At 37.7% G+C, this 15,527-nt stretch overlaps 1 protein-coding gene and 1 pseudogene across 3 annotated transcripts in view; both read left to right on the forward strand.

Moving 5' to 3' along the window:
• Positions 1–15,527, forward strand: part of MPP7 (membrane palmitoylated protein 7) — a 246,052-nt gene that overhangs the window by 54,241 nt on the left and 176,284 nt on the right. For all 3 annotated transcript variants that reach the window (XM_028507783.2, XM_036022593.1, XM_028507784.2), the window contains exon 2: positions 9,343–9,509. In XM_028507783.2, the coding sequence (XP_028363584.1) occupies positions 9,473–9,509 (37 nt within the window). In that variant the 5' untranslated portion in view covers positions 9,343–9,472. The remainder of the gene's footprint in view (positions 1–9,342; positions 9,510–15,527) is intronic.
• On the forward strand, positions 2,986–3,873 carry LOC114491903 (annotated as a pseudogene).

A 15,527-nucleotide genomic window follows, 5' to 3' on the forward strand; every position in this document is an offset into this window, starting at 1 on the left:
GAAAAGATAAAAAAGATTGACAAATCTTGATTAACCAGACTCATCAAGAAAAAGAGAAAGGGGACCTAAATAAGTAAAATCAGAAATGAAAAGAGAGGTAATAACTGATATAAAGCAAATACAAAGAATTATAAGAAAGTGTGAGCAACTGTAAGCCAACAAATTGGACAATCTGGATGAAATGGATAAACTCCTAGAAATATACAAACTGCCAAAACTAAATCAGGAAGAATCAGAAGAATTAAACCAGTGAAATTGAAGCAATAACCAAAAAACTCCCAACAAACAAGACCTCTGGATCTGATGGCTTTACAGGTAAATTTTACCAGGTTCAGAGAAGACCTAACACTTCTCTTTGTCCAACTATTTCAAAATATCCAAGAGGAAGGAAGATTCCCATGCTCATTTTACAAAGCATTATCCTGATTCCAAAACCTGATAAAGACACTGCAAAGAAAAATTGCAGGCTGGTATCCCTGATGAACATAGATGCTAATATCCTCAACAACATCTTAGGAAACTGAATGCAGCAATACATCAAAAAGATCACACTCTATGATCAAGTGAGATTCATTCTGGGGACACAAGTTTGGTGCAATATCTGAAAATCCATAAACGTGGTATACCACATAAACAAAATTGAAGAATAAAAACATTATGATTGTATCAGTAGATGCAAAAAAAATTTGATAAAATCCAGCACTCATTTATAATAAAAATGTTCAGCAAAGTGGGAATAGAGGGAACATTCATTAATGTAATAAAGGCCATATATGACAGAACCGCAACCAATGTTATACTCAATGGGCAAAAACTACAATTGTTTCCCTTATGACTGGGAACAAGACAGGGATGTCCACTTTCACTTCTCTTATTCAACATAGTACTGGAAGTCCTAGCCACAGCAATCAGACAAGAAGAAGAAATAAAAAGCATCCAAATTTGGAGGGAAGAAGTAAAACTGTATTATTTGCAGATGACATGATGCTGTATGTTAGGAACCCTAAAGATTCCACTTAAAAACTACTAGAACTGATAAATAAACTCAGTAAAGTAGCAGGATACAAAATTAATATCCAGAAATCAGTTGCATTTTTATACAACAATAATGAACTATGAGAAAGAGAAATTAAGGAAACAATCCCATTCACAATTGCTTCAAAAAGAACAAAATACCTAGGAATAAACTTAATCAAGAATGTAAAAAACCTGAACTTGGAAATTTATAGGACGCTGAAGAAAGAAACTGAAGAAGATACAAATAAGTAGAAGTATATACCATTTTAATAGATAGGAAGAATTAACATCATTAAAATATCCATACAACCCTAAGCAATCTACAGAATTCAATGCAATTCATATTCAGATACCAATTTCACAGAACTAGAACAAATATTCCAAAAATCTTTGTGGAACCAGAGAAGACTCTGGATACCAACAGTGATGCTGAAAAAGGAGAACAAAGTTGGAGGAATCACACTGTCTAATATCAAACTGTACTTCACTGTCAGTAATTAAAACAGCATGGTATTGGCATAAAAACAGACACATAGGTCAATCGAAGAGAATAGGGAGCCCAGAAATAAAACAATACCTTTATAGTCAATTAATATTTGACAGAGGAGGCTAAAACATACAGTGGGCTAAAGATAGGTTACCCCATAAATGGTGTTGGGAAAATTGGACGGATATGGCAAAAAAATAAAACCAGACCACCTTCATACACCACATACCAGAATGAACTCAAAATGATTCAAAGGCTTAAATGTTTTTGACTCAAAGCCATAAAACTGTAAAAGAAAACATAGGCAGTAAAATCTTGGATATTTCTTGTAGCCACATTATTTCTGATATATCTGTGCAGGCAAGAGAAACAAAAGAAAAAATAAACTATGGGACTAAATCAAAAGAAAAGGTTTTTGCACAGTGAGGAAACCATCAACAAATGATAAGACAACTCACTGAATGGGAGAACTTATTTGCCTATCAGTCTGATAAGGCATTAATATTAAAACTTTATAATGAAGTTTTGAAATTTAATACCTCCCTCCCCAAATCAAACCATCCAATTAAAAATGGGCAAAGGGCCTGATTAGACACTTCTCCAAAGAGGACATACAGGTGGTTAATAGACATATGAAAAGATGCCCAGTGTCACTAATTATCAGAAAATGCAAATGAAAACAGGTATCACCTGACATCTGTCAGAATGGCTATCATCACTAAATCAACAAACAACAAATGCTGGCGAGGATGTGGAGAAAGTGGAACCCTCATGCACTGTTGATGGGAATGCAGATGGGTACATCCACCTTTGAAAGCAGTGTGGTGTTTCCTGAAAAAATTAAAAATGGAACTGCCTCATCATGAAGCAATTCTCCTTCTTGGGAATTTATTTGAAGAAACCTTAAACACAAATTGAAAAGAATATATGCACCTCTATGTTTATTGCAGCATTATTTACAATGGTCAAAATTTGAAAGCAGCCCAAGTGACCATCAGTAGTTGAGTGGATGAAACAGCTATGGTACATCTATACAATGGAATACTGCTCAGCTGTAAAGAAAGAAAAGAAAAGAAAATTTTACCCCTTGTGACAGCATGGGTGGACCCAGAAGACTTTATGCTAAATGGAATAAACCAGAGAAAGACAAATACCACATTATTTCACTAATAATTGGAATCTACTGTACAAACTGAACTTATAAACAAAATAGAAACAGCCTCAGAGAGCAGGCTGTTAGTTTTTGGGGACATTGGGGGGTGTGTAGGGATGGAGCAAAAATGAAAAAGATAAAACTCATGGACACAGACACCAGTGTGGTGATGGCATGGGGTGGGGTGTTGGGAAACAGGGTGATGCGTGGAGGTATAAGAGAGTATGGGGTGAAAAATTATAATGGAAAAATATAATAAACTATGGCATGCCAGTTGAAAATCGCTCGATTCAGTTCATCTTTTCGGAAAGGCTGGAAGGCAGCAGCCATGGCACCCAGTCCAAGTGGCAAGATCTTAAAGCCCCATTTTCACAAGGACTGGCAGCAAGCATCGCTCCATGGTTTACCCCGCTGGTGCAGAGGATCTGCAGACACAAGCCCTGAGAAGCCAAAGAACCTTGCAGGCCCAGCACTGTGCATCTGGACCTGTGTGACCCAGCATGCCCTTCTGCTTGCACTGAGATGCCCCATTAGTGAGAAGCCACACACTGTAGTGCAAGCTCACAGGGGCATAATCTTGGAGGAGTTAAGGGTGGCTGGCATCCACAACAAGGTGCCTCAGACCATTGGGATCTCGTGGATCTAAGGAGGTGGAACAAGTCCATGGGGTCCCTGGTGGCCTGCATGCAGAAGCTGAAGGAGTCCTGCTCCAAGCTCCTACTCTTCCCCAGCAGTCCCCGGACCCCAAGAAGGGACACAGTGCTGCTGAAGAATTCAGGCTGGCCGTGCAACTGGCAGGACCAGTCATGCCCACATGGATGTCTACAAGAAGGAGCAAACCAGAGTCATTGCATAGGAGGACAGCTCAAGACGTTCGCCAGTCTTTGCAAGGCCTGTGCCGCTGCCCAGCTCTCTGGTGCTGGGCAAAAAGAGCCAAGGAGGCCGCAGAACAAGATGTTGAAAAGAAAGTGCTGTTGGCAACTTGTAATAAAAAAGTCAGTTTATTATTAATTTTTACTGCTTCTTTAAGGACATTCTAAAGTGAACTTTTTTCTTGTTTTAAAATGAGCGTGTTTAATAGTAAAGGATACGAAGAGGAATAATTTCACTTTGGCACCAGTGGTTTTGCCCACCATAGCTTTTCATCATTGGTGCAAATGTAGACACAGTGCCAAAGGCAAATGATGTTTTATTTTTATTAAAAAGTTAAAAATATTAAAATACTGTCAATATATTAATAGTCACAGTTAATGTACTAATATATTAATATACTATTAAGATATTAAAGAGTATTTTAATAAAAATAATTTCACCTTATGGACCCCTCTGAGACGGTTTTGGAGTCCATAAGGGTCTGCAGACCACTCTTTGAGAATTGCTGGTAGAAATACCTTTTTATACAAGGATCTGTCTAGAAGTCCAACCATTGTTTATATAATGAGAACAGTTTGTGTGATGTAGATGTAACCTGGCAGCCAAGGAGAGGGGACTGGAATGCACATGTGTGAACAATGACGGCTTCACTCTACTGGTCAGTGGTAGCAGTAGATGTCATTGAGTGAGCACATGTACTGTGTTGCCATCCTATTCAAAATAACTGAGTGGGTAGAGCAATGAATCTGCATCAAATTTTGCATTAAGCTTGAACATTCCTCTGCAGAAACTATTTGGATGATTCAGAAGTCTGCAGCTTTGGGCACCTGGTGATTGGAAGCTTCATCACAACAATGTGCCCACTCATGCATAATGTGTTGTGCAGGGTTTTTTTTGCAAAAATGTCAAATCACCGAGGTGACTCAGCTCCCCTAACAGTCCAGATTTGGCACCCTGGGACTTCTGGCTTTTTCCAAAACTAAAATCACCTTTGAAAGGGAAGAGATTTCAGACTGCTGATGAGATTCAGAAAAATATAAAGGGGCAGCTGATAGCTATTGGGAGAACTGTGTGAGGCCCCAAGGTGCCTCCTTTGAAGGCTACTGAGGCGTCATTGTCCTATGAACAATGGTTCTTGTAGCTTTTTCAGTAAATGTCTTTTTTTTTTAATAGCACATGTCTGGATACTTTCTGGACAGACCTCATAAGCAGATTTGTACCACTTAGCTCTATATTGCCTCTTTTGTTTTCTTACAGTTACCATTTGTGAAAGTTTGAACAATGTTAACAGATACCAGTTTGCTTCATGCATTTGCTAACATAATCAGTCTTTCAGCTTTTAAAAAACCTTCAATTAGACTTTAAAAATTGAGCTTTAAAAATATTTGGTATTAGGTTTGTAAAACAGTTTATTTTTGTTTGTGTTATTTCTTTGTTGCATTAAAAAAATTCTCACCCTAGGATATGCTTATTGATTGTGGAGAGAAAAGAGAGACAGAGGGAAAGACCTTTATGTGATGTCTCCTATACATACCTTGACCAGGGATGGAATCCGCATCCTAGGTCCTGGTATCAGACTGGCAACTTTCTGTGGTATGGGACAGCGCTCCAACCAGCTGAGCCACCCAACAAGGGCCTCTATTGTACTTTGAAAATGTAACTAAAGTTTAGAGTATTTGTGTCTGGTAAACTAATCTACAGTTGGATTACTGGGTATAGTTATGATGCCTTGAGATGATAGGATGTTAATATAATTATTAAATATTTATGATGACAGTTAAAAGTTTTCATATTCTTGAATAGTCTCCCCAACTCAGAAGGAAATGTGTTTGGAAATGTGTTTGGAAATGGGGTCCAGTACTTGACTTCTTGTTCATCTGAGTTAGGTATATGTAATATTATTTAAAATAAGAAATATGTTTATTCTTCCTCAGTTTTTTGGCACAGAGCTCCTAAAACCCTTGGAATATCCTAAGTGGTAAGAGTGATAAGGTGGCTTGTTCAACCACACCTTAGTTTATGTTAATGAGGTGACTTTTAGAATGCGTCTTAGGCTGCAGGCTGGTTGCCAGGGGATCAAACTTGACAAGAGATTTGAAACTTTCAGTCCCACTCCCACTTGAGAGTAGTTGTAGGTTGAATCAGTTGCCAATAGCCAGTGACGCAAAGGGACCAGATTCTTAAAGCTCCTTCCCACATACCTTGCTCAATGTATCTCTTCAGCACTGGTTGTACCTGAGTGTATGCTTTTATAATAAACTGGCAAACTAGGAAGTAAATGTTTTCCTGAGTTCTTTGAATGTCTCTAGCAAGTTAATGAAGCCCAAGGATGGGTTTTCGGGAACTCTGATTTATAGGTAATTGATTAGAAGCACAGGTGACACCTGGACTGTTGATGGACACGTGAAGGGGGAGGGCAGTCTTATAGGACTGAGTCTTTAACCTGTGAAATCTTATGCTATCTCCCGGTAGAAAGTGTCAAAATTGACCTGATCAGCAAAACAAACAAGTAAGCAAAATATAAACAGAGACATTGGAATAAAGAACAGATTGATGATAACCAGAGAGGAGGGCAGAGGAGGATAATGGGGGAAAGAAGGGAAAGGGTAGGCAAGGAACATGTTTAAAAAGGATCCATGGACAAAGCCAAAGTGGGGGGTTAGGATTCAGGGTGGGATGTGGGGGTGGGTGGGACAGTGGGGAATGGGGAAAATGGAGACAATTGTACTTGAAAAACAATAAAAAATAAATATATTTTAAAAATTGGGTTGAATTGTAGGACAGTTGCTGATGACATAGAATTGCTTGATGTGTGAAAACCATCAAGCACTTTCTGGTGTCAGAAATGAAGTAGTGTCGTGCAGTGAGTATTGCCAGGAGAGGAGAGACGCAGGTAGAGGGTGTGTTTCTTTATTGTGTGTGTATGCATTTTTTTTCTTGGCTGATGACTATTTCACTGGGTGCAATTAAGATAGTGTTTGCTTTAGTGCAAACAGAAAACTTTGCTATACTTGCACTCCTGGAATTGACCACTAGGTGTCATGAATGCCACAGGAGCCCTAAGGGTTACCCAGGGTTGCTGGAAATCGGACAATGTAAGCTCATAGACCTTCACATATTTCACTGTTTCCACATGATAGGTGCCAAAAGAACCTGATACAGTGTGATATATAGAAGCAAGGTACAACTGGAATAATGAAATTTCAAAAATAAGCCTTTTTAAAGGAGGGTTGTAATAGTTCTGTTGGGTATTGTAAATGCTTCAGGTGCACTTGATACCGCTGTTATGTTCCTGGCTCTCTCTCTTTTATGGAAAGATGGATTGAACTTCAATTTAAGAATATTTGGTAATCCCTCTCAGGACATACTGTAACAGCTGGTATTTTTGCGTTGTAGAAAATCGATTCCATACAACAGTCAGTGATAATTATGGCTGGGTTCTGACAAATTCCAATGCATTTTCAATAAATTTAGCCAAAAAAAACCATGATTACGACAATAATTTAGCTCAATTTGAAACTTAAACCCAGCAACTCTGCTCTGTTTTACAAAATCTTGAACATTTTAGTTGTAGGGATTATATCAAACCATTTATTTTTTATTATACTTATATATGTTCTGAGAAGATGATTACATTGTAGCCTATATTTCTCAAATATATGACTTTGGAAAAATTTAACCTTGAGTGTTCATTATGAAATCAAAGAGAAATGCTAAGTCTGTACATATATGGGATATATGTACAGCAGCAATATCAGCTCTGAAGGATGTTTTGATATAGAATGTAAGGTTGTCTTAGTATTAATAGAATGTTTGATATAAGCATGTTTGCTTAGTATATGGTATTTGTGGCTTATAAAAGTGAAACATTGGATGTTTCTGTAGTTATGCAAACTGCACCCTACAAATTTGAAGTTATGGCATAAAGAACTTACAGACAGACACACGTAATAATCACCTGCCCGAGTACACACACACACACACACACACACACATACACACGACCCTTATGTGTGTGCATACATCTGACAAATTCTAACCCTCTTATCCTTTTTTCTTAGCAGCAAAACAAAAATTTACTAATTGAATGCATTTTTAAAATTATTTATGGTCTGTTTTTTACTTTCTTTGTGTTTAAATTTAGGAACATTTTTATGTAATTGACTCTTAATCCAGATTTTTAGAATAATTTATAAAAGCAGGGTTGCCTTTTAAAATTATTGGAGAAAACAGCTTCAGAAATGGCCACTAATTAAATTTGCTATGTCTTTTCCTCTCATTTTTTTATTTCTAACTTAGTGATTTATATTTTTATTTGGTATTTAAAGTTACTGCCCTCATTTTAATTAACACTCCTTTCCATATGGGTTTAGAGGCATATTTTAACTCTGTCATCTTTTGTAATTATAGAAAATAAAATTCAAGACATTGCACCAGATAGCTTGGTCTAAGGTAATCTATTTGATATGAATTTTTTCCTACGAACATTCTCTTTGACAATTAAAAAGCTAATTTGGAAGGCTCTAATAGAATTTTACAGTTTGGACCTTTTCCAGTGAGATTTGGCAAGCTCATTTATTATTCTGTAATACGAATCATCAATTTAAAGGCTTTAGAATCGAAGTGAGGCAGTTTTTCGGGTGTTTACAATGTCTGTTTTTTCTGTTAATACATATTAAAATATGCTTTTAAATTATTGAATTTTCTTTATAGAGAACTGGGGAAAATGCATTAAAAATGAACTTAAACACATTGTTTGGCTCTTTTTTGATTTCTAAAAATGCAAATGCAGTGTACCTTACTAGGCAGCAGTGGTCTAAAGTTAAATCGCACAGTCTCTTCTAGGTGTCAGGACAATATAGATTTTAATCTTGCTACTTTCTTTTGTGTTTATACTTTGTAATCTCATTACCTGTATTAACAACTCCCATGGTTGTAATAGCCAGCCCTTATTGTTTGCTGGCCAGGTATTGTGTTGTGTGCCTCATCATATTTAATTATCAAACAGTTTTAAATTGCTGTTATCTTCATCTGCATACTAGGAGTTTAAGATTAAATTACTGTCCCAGATCACAGAGTTAGCAGGATTAGAGATCAGGCCAAACTCTAGAGTAATTGCTCTTCACTACTATATAGTGGTTCCTTTACTATTTATTTTAGGATAAACATTAGTTAAAATAACTATTGAAAAATATTGATATTTTCCAAGATACATGGAAGCTTTGTTTTTACTAACAGAATTTAGTAAAATTCTTTTGTATATTAGTTTTGATTGTTTTACTTTAGATTATTAGCACTCCTGTAAATCTATATAATATCTTGCTTCAATTCTACTCGTCTTGCAAAGGTTACTTGCAGTTTTCAGTTAGAGAACTTTGCAGTCATCATATTAGAATGAGCTCTTTTTAAAAATAACAAGTAGTTATAAGTTGTCGACAATTTATAATTTCTGTTCTATATTAGAAATTTAGCTTAGAATTATGATTAACAGTGGAAAGGAATTTTTGAATGGCATTGGCTTACAGAAGCATCTTTAAGTTTTCCATCTATGCATTCATCAGTCCTCCAACTAACAGTAAAATTCTTTTAAGGAAGCCTCAGTATATCCATGAAAAACTTTTATATTTTTAATTAGAAATTTCACATCAGAATGAAAAACTCTCACACTTAATATTTGTGTGTAGCATGTAGAAAAAAATTTGAAGAATTGTGGTCTCTCTGGTAATATGTTGGAATACGAATTAGTTACAGAATGTTGCAGTTAAGTAATCTTTCTTTTTGTTATTGTTTTAAACTATTTTTTTCTTTGTAGAAACGGCCCGTGCGATATATATAAATCTTGGTAGACAGCGTGGCTGCAGGCCGTTGAGCTCGAATTCCCTGTGGCTTTCCGAGCCAAGAGCATTTGCTTGGAGCGTGGAGTCCAGCCTGCAAGCTGCATCATGCCAGCTTTGTCAACAGGCCCCGGCAGTGACACAGGTATGTGAACCTGAGAGGGGAGGGGCGCTTTCCTTCCATCCTTACTTAAATCTTTTTGTTCACAGTGAAAAACGGCATTGCTTTAAGCAAGTGCAAACTGGTCATGCTTGTTGTTCTACTACCAAGACGAGGGGCATAGAATCAATGTATCCTCCCAAGGTCAAAGTTCCCAAAGGGCACTGACTGCTGCTTCCAGGTAGTGGTGGCTTATGTTGATCCTCTTGCACTGTCTTTTTGAATAACATTATTTATTTACATTTCTTTTTATGTATTTTAAGCATACAGAAAAGGGTGGAAAACAAAGTAGTCTCCCCTTACCTGTGGAGGATACAGCCCAAGACCCCCCAGTGGATGCCCGAAACTACAGACAAAACCCTATAAGTATTATGTTTTTCCCTATACCACATCCCTATGATAAAGTTTAATGCATAAATTAGGCTTAGTAAGAGATGGACAACAACTACTACTAATAAAATAAAACAACATACTGTAACAAAAGTTACGTGCATGTGGCATTATTAAGTAGAATAAGGGTTACTTGGACACAAGCACTGTGAGACCGTGGCAGTCAGTCTGATAACTGGTGACTGCTAAGTGACCAGCCGGCGGGGAGAGTGTGCATCGTGCAGATGCTGGGCAAGGGGTGATTCATGTCCGGGGCAGGGCAGAGAGGGATGGCTCAAGATTTCATCACGATACACAGAACAGTAGGCACTTTAAAACTAATGAATTGTTTATTTCTGGAATTTTCCATTCACTATTTTTGGACCATGGTTGACCTCGGAAAGTGAAACCACAGATGGGGGGGAACTACTGTGCGGTGATATTTATATTAACCTTCACTCAGGTTTAATAACATATAGGAGTTTTTTTGCCATACTTTAGACTTCTCACTTTCTTCTTTAAGAAATAAAACATTATTACTACCCCATTCTTGCATTTTCTTTCTTTCTGGGGCAAGAGGTAAAAACTATTCTGATGTTGAAGTATATCATTAAGGGATTCAATTAAAACACATATTTCACTTTATTTTTTATTTTTTTATTGTTCTGTTATAGCATTTCACTTTATTATTACCAGTTGCAAGATTTAGTGATACTTAGAATAAAGATCCCCCAAAAGGGAAAAAACTCATGCTTATAAGCATGTGTGAAATCCCCTCCTTCTGACCTGATTCAGGAGGTAGGGTGGGGTAGTCTGTTCCCCTTTGAAGTGTACTGGGTTTCCCCAGAATCAGCTCACTTAAAAAATGCAGATTTCTGGACCCTTCCTAGAACTATAAAAACAGAATGTTGAGTGGGTTGAGGAGCTATGCCACATATTGTAAAGACCCCTCAAAAGAAGTGTGGTGATTGTAGGGGGGAGGCCAGTGGAGGTGGAAGAGCACATGGGGGGATAAATGGTAATGGAAAAAAATACAACAAAAGAAGAAAACTGCAAGGATACTTACCAAATGTTAACTGTCATTGTCCTAGATTATAGGACTGTGGGTAACCCAGTTTTTAAACTTATGTTAATTTTTCTGTACTTTCCACACTAAATACGATTTTGTAACAAAAAGAAAAAACAAAAGCAGTGGTTGAATAGAGTGTGACTAAAAAGAAAGTTCTGTGTATTGCACTGACAATTCCGAATTTGGTTCTGTTAATAGCATTCTAAAACCAGATGAAATACTGTCTCACGTTGGACAGTTACTGGCACCATAATATTTGTAAAGCTGAGTCACAGATTTGACTTTGTGTTGTATTATGTTACATTGGCATTTTCATTTGCAATGTTTGCAATGTCATTCGTTGCTATTTAAAGCATATTTACACTTATATTTTGGCAAGTTTTGTCTCATCTTTATCCATCAAGACTGATTTTTTTCCTACTGTAATGTACATTGAGGTTTAGTTGTTTTTTGGGGGGTGATTTTGATTTTTAAGTTACATAAAAATCTTTTTTCTTAAGACATAAATAACTTTGGAATTTTTTTTATATAGTCCCACATTGTGTTGTACTATATAAAATGAATGATTTAACTTTCCATAGTGGTTTGGGAAATTATAGATAAAATTTATTTGAATCATAAATTTACTACAGTTGTGTAATGAATTTAAGTTTTATGCCTTGGTATTCACCAAAAATGCCTTAGTTTAATTGAACACAAAATAGCGTTGCTTACCTCTAATTCAGGGAATGATTAAAGTGGAGCATATATAGTTTATAAGGAGGCAGTTTAGTTGTCAGTCATGAAAAATAGCATAGGCTATTTAGAATTTGAAAAGGACTTTTCCACACATAGCTGGGTTACTTGGTGCAAATCTCAGATGCCCATGTGATTCACCCTTGGCTTTGTTATATTTTTGACCCTATGTTCCAACAAAGTTTGAGTCAGACAGAAAAGACATGCCTATTCCAAGAATCACTGCATTTAGGGAAGCTCCAAAGTACAGTGTACCCATCAGACGTTAATGGTTTTCTTGTAGTTTCTCGCAGACCAGATGCTGTTTAGCAGTCAGGGGTCATGTATACCGTGAGCAGTGTTGCTTAGCAATGCTGCTGCTGCCGTTCCCATTACCAGGTCTCCAAGGGAACAGCGCTGGGAAGCTAACTCTTGGGCAGATGCAGCTGCAGCAGAAGAGCACCCGCTCACATAGTGCACACTTCTCCTGTGGCAAGGTACTCTCAGTGTAAAACTTGTCCTACTTTTTCTTCTTTCTGCTTACTTCATGAAGCAAAGCAATTTTTAATTACACAAGTAATAAAAACATCCTAATTGTCAAAGATGCCTAGATAAAAAAGGATGGAACTCTTACTCCCACCCTTCCCCTAGTCTCATTTTGTCTCAGTTAGAGGGGCATCCTGCAAGAGTTTTCTGTACGTTGGACACTTAGATGAGTATGTACATAAGTGTGTTGTTTTATGCCTTTTAATATTTTTAAATCACAGATTCTGTCATACTCTATGGATTGTGTTGTAACTTTGTATACCAAGTCATACATCCTGGGGAGGTATTTCATGGGAGTGGTGTGTATGTATGGATGTGCCTGTCTCTGCATACATCTGTATATCTGCCTCATTTTTTTAAGCTAATGTGTTGTTTTTCATAGTATCACAGTATAGGGAACCAGACTACTGTTAGTGAAAACCCTGGTTTTGATCCTTTTGTAATATTTTGGGAGAAAAGATATGCACATTTAATGGATATTGTCAAATTGTTTCCAGAGTGGATACACCACTTAATCCATTGGTACTGCATTAAAGATCCTTTATCCCATATTCTTGCCAAATATTCAATACTGTCAGTTTTTATATATATATATTTTTTACCAACCTGATGGGGAAAACATGGTGTCTTAAGTGTTAAATGTTCATTTCTACTGATATTGGGCATATTTCCATTTATTTAATGGCCACTTATTTCTCTGTAAATTGTCTATTTATATCCTCTCCTCATTTTCTGTTGCTTTATCATTGTATTTATTTGCAGAATTTTCTTATTTGCATTTTATATATTGCTCCTTTGGGTCATTTTAGTTTGTATACCATTACTTATGGCCAATCATTTGTCCTTTTTTCTTACCTGAGGACATGCGTATTGGTTTTTAGAGAGAGAGGAAGGCAGTGAGGTGAGAGGGAGAGAGATGCAAGAAACATCGATTGGTGTACCTTTCACACGCACTCTGGGGACCAAACCCTCAACACAGACAGGCACATGTCCCGATCGGGAGATGAACCCCTGACTTTTCATTTTATGGGACGATGCTTCAACCAACTAAGCCACTCTGGCCAGGGCCTTTTTTTCTTTCCTAAATAGTATAATTTCTTTTGTAGAAGTTGAAAACTTTCATGTAGAGAAAATCTTTTCTGTATGGTGGTTAACGCTTTTTTTTTTTTTTTTTTGCTGAGTATGACCATTCTTTTCATGAAGATATTCACTAAGGTTTTTCTTCTAATGATTTTCAAAATTTGGATTTTCACATTTGGAGTTTTAGTCCAACTGTGAAGTGAGACAGTAAGGGGTTACCAAAATGAACAGCCAATAGTCCCAGCATCACTTGTTCAAAAGGCTATCCTTTTAACATAAATTTGTAATATTCCCTCTTTCACACACCAGTAGTACGTATGTTCTGGGTTTTCTTTCTTGGCTATTGTGATATATTGATCTTATTAAAAAAAATTAATGGACTGTATTTTTGAGTGATTTCATACTTACAGAAAGATTATGGAGAAGTACAGAGAGTTCCAGTATACCTTACATCCTCTTTCCCTGATTATTAACATCATAATTAGTTTGTTACATTAATTTCAATTAATGAATCAATATTGATACATTGTTGTCAACTAAAATCTGTACTTTGTTCAGGTTTTATTAGTTTTCCCTAATACCCTTTTTCTGTTCCAGGATCTCATATTACATTTAGTTGTCATTGTACATTAGGTTCCTGTTGGCTCTGGAGGTATCTCAAATTTCCCTTGTTTTTGATGGCTTTGATAGTTTCCAGGGGTCCTGGTCAGGTATGTTGTAGAATTTCCCTCTATTGGAATTTGTCTGATGTAAAGTACTATTGCCAACTTTCTGTAAAGATGTGTCCTAGGTAAACATGGTTCCTCGCACAACTACATCATAATTACAATGAAAATATAGAACAGCCATCACTCACAACCATCAGAAACCAAGTTGAATGGTAGTCTACAACTACGAAATTAAAAAAACCACATCCATCCAGTCTGGTAGGAGGGGCAGAGATGCAGAACAGGCTGGTCCCACACCATGTGTGGTGGATAAAAATTTGGGAGGGATATCTGAGGAACAAGGAGTCCCAGCCCCAGACCAGACCCCCCAGCCCAGGGTTCTAGTATTAGGACATAAGTCCCCATAACTTCTGGCTGCAAAAACCAGTAGCAGATTAAAAGGCACCAGTGGCATACAGGGAGAAAGTGAGGTGTTGGGCATCAAAGCAAGAGCTGGAGGATAGGAGGGTGGGCAAAGGTTCTTGTCCCTTTTCTGAGCGCCCCCCCTGCCCCGAGAGCCACATAGCTGGTGGGATGGTGCCATATCTGACTCCTTCAACCTGGCTAACACTGTTTGCACTGCCATGGAGATCCCCACAGACTCTATCCCACCCAGGCTGCTTTTCTATATGAATCACTGGTCTTGGTTCATGCTTCCCAACTTCCTAAATCCTCTCAAACATGCAACAGCCAGCCTTAGTGTGTCCCCAGCCCCCTGTACCTCTTACTAAGTGGCTGTAGGCCCTGCACTAGCAGCATCCAGCCTAGATTCACAGCGTGGCTTTGGCTGGGAATCTCCCAAGTCCAGCACAAGCAGCAGACATCTCAGATTGTTTTATAGCCCAGGCAGGGTGCCCAAGGCAAAATACAGGTTGTGGCTGACCTTGGCCTGCATCACTCAGGAAACCCCAGAGCCAGTGCACCCAGTACATAGCTACAGACCACATCAGAGTACCACCATCCTTCCCCCACAGAGCTGATTCTCCCTGGAGAGCAGAGGCTGGTGGTCAGTGGTCACAGCCAGTCCTTGCAGTTGACTGGCCTGAGTAAATCCCTCCCATTGACCAGCCAACAGCAATCAAGCCTCAATTATAGGAAGAAGGTGTACTCAGTCCTCATGAAGGGTATAGCTCCAGTATCCAGCTTGGGTGATAGGGGAGGCTGTGCCACTGGACCCTACAGGACACCTACTACATTAGGCCACACTACCAAGACATGGAGTCATAGAAGCTCTACCTTATACATAGAAACAAACACATGGAGGCTGCCAAAACGAGGAGACAAAGAAACATGGTCCAAGTGAAAGAACAGATCAAAACTCCAAAAAAAGAACTAAAAATAGAGATAAGGAATCTAATAGATGCAGAGTTTAAAATACTGTCTGTAAGGATGCTCAAGGAACTCAGCGAGGACCTCAGCAGCATAAAAAGTATCCTATCAGAAACAAAGGATACACTAATTGAAATAAAGAACAATTTATAGGGAAAACAACAGTAGAGTCAATTAAACCAAGGGTGA

Source organism: Phyllostomus discolor, chromosome 1 (assembly GCF_004126475.2).
Source record: "Phyllostomus discolor isolate MPI-MPIP mPhyDis1 chromosome 1, mPhyDis1.pri.v3, whole genome shotgun sequence".
In the NCBI taxonomy this organism is placed as follows: domain Eukaryota; kingdom Metazoa; phylum Chordata; class Mammalia; order Chiroptera; family Phyllostomidae; genus Phyllostomus; species Phyllostomus discolor.